Raw genomic sequence first — 10,634 nt, forward strand, 5'->3', positions numbered from 1 at the left:
GAGTCTGAGATTTGAAGAGTAACTTTGAGTTCTGGAATAAGATGGTCTCAAGCAGTAGATACTTGAAAATCACCTTTATTCAAACTAAAGACAATGAAAATGTACATGCTAGAACATGCTCAAAAGGCTTCTTCCTTTTGTACCAGTGGCAGTGAGAGGGTTCTTTTTACAGTTCCCATTTAAATAAAAGTATTGTGCAGATTGTCAGAAGCTACTTTTCTAATAATAGTATTGGTTTTTAAGTATATGCACAATGTTGAGAAAATAACAGGAAATCCATGAATACATATGTAAACAAGTTTCATTTTTAGGAGGAAGTGGAATGGAAGGGGTTCCGTCTCAGTGCCGGACAGTGACTTCGTCTTCACTGTGCACATGAAGAAATGGAGTTGAGAGGAAGCCACTTTAGACAATTGAGATGCACCCAGGGTACAGTGGAGGCTGGTGCGAGAAGCAATAGGAGGACGGGCTCATTGGAATGGAATAAAAGAAACAGAGTCAAACATTTCCATGTGTTTGTGTTTGATACCGTTCCATTTATTCCATTCCAGCCATTTCAATGAGCCTGTCCTCCTATAGCTCCTTCCACCAGCCTCCTCTGCCAGGGTATTGCACTTCGCCCCTGACAGAGGACAGTGTCGTGGGCAGTGATTAGTTCAGGCGTCGAACAGATCGGGTGGTCTGAGTGGACAGGTTTCTTTGGGTCAGGGCTGCAAAAGACAAATCAATCAACTCTTAGGTCATGACAATAATGTTCTCCAACACAGGAAACGCTTGGTTTGGAGTTTGGATTCATCAAATCAATTAAACTATTCCTCAACCTTCAACCAACCGCTATCCTTTACCCGTTAGGCACTTGTCAAACTCATTCCATGGAGGGCCGAGTCTCGGCGGGTTTTCGATCCTCCCTTGTACTTGACTGATGAATGAAGTTCACTGTTTAGTAAGGAACTCCCCTCACCTGGTGGTTTAGGTCTTAATTACAAGGAAAAACCAGCAGACACCAGGCCCTCCAGGGAAGGAGTTTGACACCTCTGCTATAGGCACTTGTTCTGTGAAGATTACATATTTACCTGAGAAGTTCAGTTGATAGCTGAATCTCCTGGTAGTGAAGTTCATAGTTCCATTTGGGTTCTGCTGGTACTGGGCTTCAATGTCCTGGCTGGATACACTGCAGGTGCCGCTTCTCTACAGGATTAAGTCGACACACACGCTGCTTGGTCATGTGTCTTTAATGTAGTAATATGAAGACTATTATCGAGTCTGATGAGAGCGAGCAGTAAAACGGTTCATCTTACTTTGGCAAAGTCTTTCCAGCTTCCGTCCACGTCTTGAAACTGCCAACGGGACTGTAAACCCATTCCTCCACTGTGAGAGGAGGACGGGAATTAGACATAGAGTTTTCATTATTTGTCACATTGTACAGTTGTTACACATGGGTTCTCTCTAGCAGGTCAGAAAGGCCTTGACTAATGACCAGCACTTCTTCCTGACTACATGACCAGACCAGGAAAAACTATTGGCCATAACCCATAGGGACAAGACTTTGGTCAGTAAAACTCCTTGCTCTAGGTTCCCAGCCTGTATTGTGCATACCTGCTTGTTTGTTGAGCTTCACATTGAGTTCTCCTCACAATTCTTTTGGTCCCGATGCGAACGTTGGTCTGACACATGCCTGGAAGAGACACAGAAAACTTCAGGAGTGTCCCTAGACAGGTCACGTTATGGTACACCAGTATTTAAGTCAGTCTGACCTGAGAAGTCGAGGGTGTAGGAATATCTCCCAGCTTTGAAGCGTATCTGTCCCTTAGGGTTCTTCTGGTAGCGTCTCTCAATCCCAGCACTCTCCAGTGAGCAACCCTGGAAAAAGCCACATATTATGTGCTGCCATACCATGACTGTCTCCCTCCCCCTTTCTCACCTTAATGAGGGCATATACAAAATACAATATGTCACGTAGTGTGCTATTTGCAAGGGTTCAAGGAATAAAATAATGTCCCACTCACTGGAGTCTGGTATTCTATCCACACTCCCTCCTCGCCCATGAATTCCCAGGTGTAGCCAGCAGAGGGCGGTGGTGAGGCAATTACGGTGGAGGCTGATTGGGCAATGGATAAGCTGCAAAAAAATAGTGAATTTACACTTCAGTGTTGCTGTGACAAGAAACTAGGTATGAAACTATAGATGATCACATTTGCATATGTCAGGAAAGTATGTAAAGTTATCTTGACACTGAGTTGAGGTCAAAGGGGAAACCAATCACACTAGAGAAGCTGGAATTTTTTGTTATAAATAATGTATATTTAATGCTATTATTATATTGTGGCTATTTTGTTTTGGTGTTTGTAACTTTTTCTGTATAGATTTGATGAAGATTTCTATTGAATAACACCTACAAGATTCCTATAGGCCAGTTTGTGTACAGAAAGTCTGCATTCCAGGCTGACTACATTGCAGACGGCGGCCAGATCTCACAACGCCTGGATAGGTTTAAATAATCAGCTAAACACATCATATAATACAGCTGCCTGAGTGGTAGTCGATGATGCAATACAACGAATGCAATGAAGTTGACCTGGAACTTACCCATTCAAATAACTTTGGCAACACAACCATCACACAGGTTAAATTAATGAGGCAGGCGCCTAACGGTGTATATAGATGAGGCAGCATAATAAATGCTCTTCATCGTAGGTCCTAGGGGAAGAGGCTAGGGGCCAAAATACCTGCTGTTCACCGTAGGCCCTATCCTAGGGGAAGAGGCTAGGGGCCAAAATACCTGCTGTTCACCGTAGGCCCTATCCTAGGGGAAGAGGCTAGGGGCCAAAATACCTGCTGTTCACCGTAGGCCCTATCCTAGGGGAAGAGGCTAGGGGCCAAAATACCTGCTGTTCATCGTAGGCCCTATCCTAGGGGAAGAGGCTAGGGGCCAAAATACATGCTGTTCATCGTAGGTCCTAGGGGAAGAGGCCAGGGGCCAAAATACCTGCTGTTCATCGTAGGCCCTATCCTAGGGGTCAAAATACCTGCTGTTCACCGTAGGCCCTATCCTAGGGAAAGAGGCTAGGGGCCAAAATACCTGCTGTTCACCTTAGGCCCTATCCTAGGGGTCAAAATACCTACTGTTCACCTTAGGCCCTATCCTAGGGGAAGAGGCCAGGGGTCTAAATGGAATAAGGTTGTGGATGAAACCTCATACCTGCTATTCCCTGAGACGATGGAGTTGAACTTTGGACGCCGCCGGACGTTTCTCTGTACCCGGGTGGCTGAATTGGTCTGTGTCATAGCTGAAGAAGACATACATATGATAAGAAAAACCTTTGTATTGTATGGGAAAATGCTGTCTGGCAGGATATGCAAAGTATTGTCGATTGCTCTACAACAACAAAAAAGAAGCTTAAAGCGGCAATCAGCAGTTGAAACAATAACAAATCATTCTTAATGCCCCTGTTTTGGTAAAACTGTAAGGGAGGAAGCTGGAGAAATGTAATCAATCTCAAATTCATAGAGCTATGATTGCAAGGACTGACCATCCATGATATCAAAAGTATAGTTTTAACCATGTTGAGAGGCTAAGAAATGTTTGTTTATATTTACAAACACTGGAGTAAAACAAGCTTGTATTTTGGGTTCTGATGGGGTATGACAGTTGAACTAAGCTCATAAGGCATTTATAAGTTATATTCTTCAAGAGTCAATAGGTACATATCATTAAGTTAAAAAAGTGATGTAGCAACTGATCAATTCAATCCATAGTGCAGAAGACCTGCCTTGTAGCGCAGTTGACATTTAAAGGTCATTTACAATTGAGCCAAAATAGGCAGCGTTTACGTGAATGCAGTCTCCGCAAACGTGGTAACATTGCCTTTAAATGTCAATCGTGCTAAAGCGCAGATCTTCCACGCTATGGGTTGAATCAAACCCCAAATGCCAGATCTCAACCCTGGTGTTCCCTCTTTATGCTACTGGCTACTTGCTCTGTCACATCACACTGTATGTGGTGGGATAAGGGGTAAAATAGTACATAATTGGGAGGGATTATATTAATTTTAAATAAGAAACACTTGTTTTGTTGTTTTTCCGCTGCACGTCTCGAAACGTTTTGCTTCAGCATGACCTAATGAATACGGCCCTGTGTGGAGTCTACCTGTGAAGTCTAATGTGTAGCTGTTGCTCCCCACAGTGAAGTGGAAGGTCCCCTGAGGTCTGAGGATGTACTGTCGTTCCACATCACCACTACTGACTGAGGACGAGCCCTGACCTGGACCCTGGGGTCGGGAGAGGGGAGGGGGAGGGGGAGATGGGGAGGGGGAGGGGGAGGGGGGGGGGGGGCAGAAAGAGGGAGAGAAATGAAATATGCAGGGAGAATTTCAGTTATATTTAATAACAATTTAAAACGTTGTATTATAAGACTATTTGGGAACTTTCAAATTCACTCACCGAAGAACCGTATTCACGCCATATCAGAATGTCTTTGAAATACCACCCGATGTCTTCACTTTGACCCTGAGGTAGGAACGTGAGTCGCCGTACACCCATGGCAGCATTTTGAGCCTCAATCTGATCAAAATCTATATAGACCTGCCTAGAATACACAGAGCAGAAAGGCTACATACACAATCCACCTGTCTGTTCAAAAACAGTCAGAACTTAGGTTACTGAACTATTGTATAACATATAACATATAACAAATACATAATCAGATCCTAGGTTTGAGTCTTAATTCTCTAAAAATGCTTCCTCTCCTGTTTACCTCCTTGAACCAATATTATATATCAAGGAAAGGTACAAGGGATGAACACTATTCAAGACTATTGGGATGCAGCTTGTATAATAGAAATTGCTACAAAACGTCTACTGTATACTGACCCCATGTGTGATGGGTAGATGTTCATTCCTTTGGCCCCAGGCTGGCAGTAGTGGGTCTCGATCACATGGTCATTGCCAATACTAAGCCATCTCTGTCCTTTATACAGCTGCCACTCAAAGTGGCTCCCCCTGGCTGTCGAAATAGGAATAGCTATAGCAATTGGGCATCATCTGTTGAAGTTGCCCCCTTTGCACTGATCTAAGGTCAGTTTCTGTAGTTCTTTCCTTTTAATTTACCTGAGGCAGACTGACTAGACGTGCTCTGTTCATAGTTCTCTTCCTCCTCCTCTTCCTCCTCCTCCTCCTCATCATATTCCTTCAATAAGGATTAGACCGGTAATAAACAAGTCTGAAACTATTTACTATAAATAATGTACATCTACAGAATGATATACCGGCAGGTCTATGGGCTCTTATTCATTGTTAAATACTTGATTTTCTGCTATGGCAGATTTATTGCTCAAGTAGTCAGCTGTGACATCAGCATTAGGCATTTGATAATAAAGTGTTTTGTTGGTGTGTTATTGACAATAGCCTATGCAAACAATAATGCAACTGAGAAATGTTGACCTGTAATGCTCGTAAACTTACCAGATAACTATTGCCAAACCCACGTAATGACACTGTAAATAACAGATATTCAACGTAATGACACTGTAAATAACAGATATTCAACGTAATGACACTGTAAATAACAGATATTCAACGTAATCATTATAACAAAGTAAAAAATAATCTAGGCAATGACGAGCCGACTTGCTTGCTTTAGTACAAAAAAACTCCCAAAAGATTAAATGGGTATTAAATCATGTATAGAAATGTTATTTGAAAGGCTAGTTATTTAAATATAAATATAATAGTCAAATGGTTGTATATAAAAAAACGTCTTACTTTTAGTTGAAAATATAGAGTGGAAGTTTCATTCGTCTTTACACATCAGTCAAGACTTTCTTTTGTATTGCTTTCACTTTCATTTCTTGAGCATGACGGGCGCGGCTCTGTTTCGCATAAGACATACCCTTTCAGATTGGAGAAAAATAAATAAAGATGAACAAAGGGTTGGTGAAACGCAGAGTTAGTAGAACCAAGAACAATCGTGCAAACTACCAGATCACAAAATAAAAGCATTCAAACATTTCAGATTTTATTCAGCTTTTAATCAAAACCTTATTACATGGAAACATATACTGTTTTTGTCTTTATTCATTGTGTACAGTAACAATACGGCAGTTTAAGCTTTCAATCATATTGAGGTACCAAGGACAAGCGTCAGCCCCCTTTATAGGAACATTTTAACGCAGTGTTATTCCAACATTGTTACTACCACATTACTGTAGATTGTATTGCATTGATTTTCATAAAACCTAATCAATTCATCATTGCTAAAAGTCAAACTGTTCAACTGTTCGTAACAGAATTTGTTTACTCACAGTTCTTCTGAGAATTTATTGCAGCAATAAAAATGTAACTCATCTAGGGGTAAAGTACAAGGCAGTCAGTGGGCTGTTTATTCTGAACAACCATGTTAGAAATGAACACAAGCTAGATGACCAATGATGTGTATATATATAACTGGCTATGACCCTTGATTCAAATAAATGATTAAATTAAAATATTAAGACTTATTTAATGAGGGCTTTGAATATTCCCGTCTTTTCGAACAACACCTGAGATAAAAATGTATGACCTACATTTCAACATCATGCACACAACTAACTAAATGTCCCAGTTACTTGATCATGGCAGTCTGCTACAGCATTCCTCATATATGCATACCCTACAAAGGCAAAGTGCAATATCTGATTAAAATAATGAACAGCAAAATCTGACTTCAAAGTCGTTTTCTGTCCAGATGTAACAGTTTAACTTTAGTCCGTCCCCTCGCCCCGACCCAGGGACCCTCTACACACATCAAAAAGTCACCCACGAAGCATCGTTACCCATCGCTCCACAAAAGCCACGGCCCTTGCAGAGCAAGGGGAACCACTACTTCAAGGTCTCAGAGCAAGTGACGTCACCGATTGAAAGGCTATTAGCGCGCACCACCGCTAACTAGCTAGCCATTCCACATCCGTTACACAGACATGCAGCGATTTTTGGTACTTCATGATATATTCTGATTGACTGGGTTGTTCTTGTCAGGAAACTAAATGCCTTATTATCACATATTACACCAGGCCATTACAACAGATCAAATGTTTTTTACCAAATTTGCAGATACTGCACTTTGCTTTTGCGGGGCAAAAAAAATAAACACACAGAAAAAGGTAAACAGTTTGTTATTGTGCATGTTGTTTCATACACAGTGTATACAGGAGTATATCCATTATCTGTAGTCCTTTTCTGCAATAGGCATGTATTTCTCGTTCGTGATCTAATGGCAGGTTCTTGCATGTAAACAATAGCAACCCAACAATTCTACGTCCCCTAAAATAAACAGCAATGATGATGTTGGAGTGTTGAGTTGTTCCTCATGCTCTCTAGACACGCCTGATGTTGCGCGTCACCCTTGTAGACTGGTTGGTTTGCTTCATGGCTGCAAAAGACAGAGACATTTAGAGAATGCTTCAGACAAGGCCTAAATACATATTGTCATTCCTTTTCTAGAAAATCTAATTGATTAAGACCTACTATAAGAATGATGACCTTCAAAAGAGATCCCACTGAAGTTCTCTCTCCTCTAACATGAGTTACACATCATCTGCAAGGCTACACACGTCTTGAGGCCTCCTACCTGAAAAGTCCAGCTTGTAGGCCTGTCCGTTGACAGTGAAGGACATGGATCCATTGAAGTCCTGCTGGTACTGGTCTTCAATGTCAGCACTGTCTTTGAAGGTGTGCCATCGCCCACTTTTCCCCCCAAACTGCCACTCTGGAGATTCACTCTGGCCCGCTGGGGACATCTTCACTCTCTGGAAAGCAGACGTCACTCGACCAATTCTGTTCAAATCAGAGAGACCGGTTCGTTTGTCTCAAGTAAAATATCAAGACATTCAAATCAGCACATTCAAATAATGAGGGTTTTGCACAGTAGATGTCTTCTCCTAAAGGGGCAATCTGTTCGATTGTGTTTGAACTTACAGATTTCCGCTTTGAGGTGGTTGGTACTGTGGACGACGGACAACTTTCCTCTTCCTCTTGCCGTTCACCTGTCTCATTTCTGACAAACACACACACACACACACATCATGAACAGAGAAACTAATAAACAACACAGAAAATGTTTATTCACATACTTTCACTTTCCCAGTTACGTTGAGTCTTTCTGTTTTGAGTGAGTCACAGACATGAGTGAGTCACAGACTGGCAACTGCTTGGCAACGACCAGTGAAGGACATGGATCCATTAGCACGTACGGCCCAGTACAAGTCGGAAGTTTACATACACTAAGGTTGGAGTCATTAAAACTTGTTTTTCAACCGCTCCACAAATGTTTTGTTAACAAACTATTATTTTGGCAAGTCGGTTAGGACATCTACTTTGTGCATGACACAATTCATTTTTCCAACAATTGTTTACAGACAGAATATTTAACTTAAAATTCACTGTATCACAATTCCAGTGGGTCAGAAGTTTACATACATTTAGTTGACTGTGCCTTTAAACAGCTTGGAAAATTCCAGAAAATAATGTCATGGCTTTAGAAGCTTCTGATAGGCTAATTGACATAATTTGAGTCGATTGCAGGTGTACCTGTGAATGTATTTCAAAGCCTACCTTCAAACTCAGTGCCTCTTTGCTTGACATCATGGGAAAATCAAAATAAATCAGCCAAGACATCAGAAAAATAATTGTAGACCTTCACAAGTCTGGTTCATCCTTAGGAGCAATTTCCAAACGCCTGAAGGTATCACGTTCATCTGTACAAACAAAAGTAACCAAGTATAAACACCATGGGACCACACAGCCGTCATACTGCTCAGGAAGGAGGCGCGTTCTGTCTCCTAGAGATGAACGTACTTTTGTGCGAAAAGTGCAAATCAATCCCAGAACAACAGCAAAGGACCTTGTGAAGATGCTGGAGGAAACAGGTACTAAAGTATCTACATCCACAGTAAAACGAGTCCTATATCAACATAACCTGAAAGGCCGCTCAGTAAGAAAGAAGCCACTGCTCCAAAACCGGCATAAAAAAGCCAGACTACGGTTTGCAACTGCACATGGGGACAAAGATCATACTTTTTGGAGAAATGTCCTCTGGTCTGATGAAACAAAAATAGAACTGTTTGGCCATAATGACCATCGTTATGTTTGGAGGAAAAAGGGGGATGCTTGCAAGCCGAAGAACACCATCCCAACCGTGAAGCACGGGGGTGGCAGCATCATGTTGTGGGGGTGCTTTGCTGAAGGAGGGACTGGTGTATTTCACAAAATAGATGGCATCATGAGGCAGGGAAATTATGTGGATATATTGAAGCAACATCTCAAGACATCAGTCAGGAAGTTAAAGCTTGGTTGCAAATGGGTCTTCCAAATGGACAATGACCCCAAGAACACTTCCAAAGTTGTGGCAAAATGGCTTAAGGACAACAAAGTCAAGTTATTGGAGTGGCCATCACAAAGCCCTGACCTCAATCCTATAGAAAGTTTGTGGGCAGAACTGAAAAAGCTTGTGCGAGCAAGGAGGCCTAAAAACCTGACTCAGTTACACCAGCTCTGTCAGGAGGAATGGGCCAAAATTCACCCAACTTATTGTGGGAAGCTTGTGGAAGGCTACCCGAAACGTTTGACCCAAGTTAAACAATTTAGAGGCAATGCTACCAAATACTAATTGAGTGTATGTAAACTTCTGACCCACTGGGTATGTGATGAAAGAAATAAAAGCTGAAATAAATAATTCTCTCAACTATTATTCTGACATTTCACATTCTTAAAATAAAGTGGGGATCCTAACTGACATAAGACAGGGAATTATTACTAGGATTAAATGTCAGGAATTGTGAAAAACTGAATTTAAATGTATTTGGCTAAGGTGTATGTAAACTTCCTACTTCAACTGTATATACTGTATAGCCGCGTTATTGTTATTTTATTGTGTTACTATTTCCTTTTTTTCTTTAGCAAATGTTTGTTACTTTTTAACTCTGCATTGTTGGGAAAGGGCTCTTAGGTAAGTATTTCACGGTAAAGTCTATACCAGTTGTATTTGGCGCATGTGACAAATAAAGTGTGATTTGATTGATTTGACATTAAAGTTTTAATGTCAATATAAGTGTTTGTCTAAGGTTTCTTTCAGTCTCACTCACGTCTGAATCGGATCTCGAAGGTATCGGAGCCGATGTTGAATGTAAGAGAACCGTTACGGTTGCGTTGGAATTTCTGCTCGATCTCAGAACTCTGGATGGGGCCTGGGTTTCCCTTGGAATCCTGAGAGAAAAAACAAACACTCTTCCCGTCACTCAACAATGGTTTCTGTGACACGTTTTTTCTCTCAATAGCATTACATGTCATATGATATGATGTTTCTAAGCTGAATTAAGACTAGAGTAGAGGATTCCAGAAGAGGTTTCCATGGTTCAGTTTACTTCCTGAATTGACTGAATTGAAATGGAATTGACCTCAACCTTGGCATGTTCCTAAGTTCAGCTTCTAAAGACAACGGTACATTTGGGGTTTTTGCATGGTGTTTTGCTGTACCTTTTCTCCATACTTGATCCAGCCTTTGCTAGTTGAGTAGAACCAGATCCACTCTGTCTGCTGACCATCCAAACGCCTCACCCTCAGATTCTTCTTACCGCGGACTCTCATCGCCTTGAAATCAATAC

At 41.5% G+C, this 10,634-nt stretch overlaps 2 protein-coding genes across 3 annotated transcripts in view; both read right to left on the bottom strand.

Annotated features, from left to right (window-relative positions):
• Positions 1–59: 59 nt before the first annotated feature.
• Positions 60–5,840, bottom strand: si:ch211-244b2.3 (uncharacterized protein LOC557230 homolog). Its single transcript, XM_055937653.1, has 13 exons — positions 5,761–5,840; positions 5,461–5,492; positions 5,107–5,185; positions 4,870–5,002; positions 4,441–4,585; positions 4,148–4,268; positions 3,200–3,287; positions 2,007–2,118; positions 1,755–1,860; positions 1,597–1,675; positions 1,299–1,368; positions 1,074–1,188; positions 60–710 (listed from the first exon to the last, which is right to left on the bottom strand). Coding segments are annotated over exons 1-13 (1,140 nt in total). The 5' UTR covers positions 5,762–5,840; the 3' UTR covers positions 60–651.
• Positions 5,841–6,013: 173 nt separating this feature from the next.
• The window catches only part of si:ch211-244b2.4 (uncharacterized protein LOC541512 homolog), a 30,474-nt gene continuing 25,853 nt past the window's right edge, over positions 6,014–10,634 (bottom strand). The window contains exons 5-9 of one of the 2 annotated variants that reach the window (XM_055937651.1): positions 10,507–10,634; positions 10,116–10,236; positions 7,951–8,029; positions 7,604–7,809; positions 6,014–7,405 (exon numbers count right to left, since the gene is read on the bottom strand). The exon at positions 10,507–10,634 is cut by the window's right edge and continues 8 nt beyond it. In XM_055937651.1, the coding sequence (XP_055793626.1) occupies positions 7,350–7,405; positions 7,604–7,809; positions 7,951–8,029; positions 10,116–10,236; positions 10,507–10,634 (590 nt within the window). In that variant the 3' untranslated portion in view covers positions 6,014–7,349. Of the gene's footprint in view, positions 7,406–7,603; positions 7,810–7,950; positions 8,030–8,586; positions 8,730–10,115; positions 10,237–10,506 lie in introns of those variants that run through there. The other variant, XR_008761320.1, reaches the window with a different exon arrangement.

Source organism: Salvelinus fontinalis, chromosome 11 (genome assembly GCF_029448725.1).
Source record: "Salvelinus fontinalis isolate EN_2023a chromosome 11, ASM2944872v1, whole genome shotgun sequence".
Lineage (NCBI taxonomy): Eukaryota > Metazoa > Chordata > Actinopteri > Salmoniformes > Salmonidae > Salvelinus > Salvelinus fontinalis.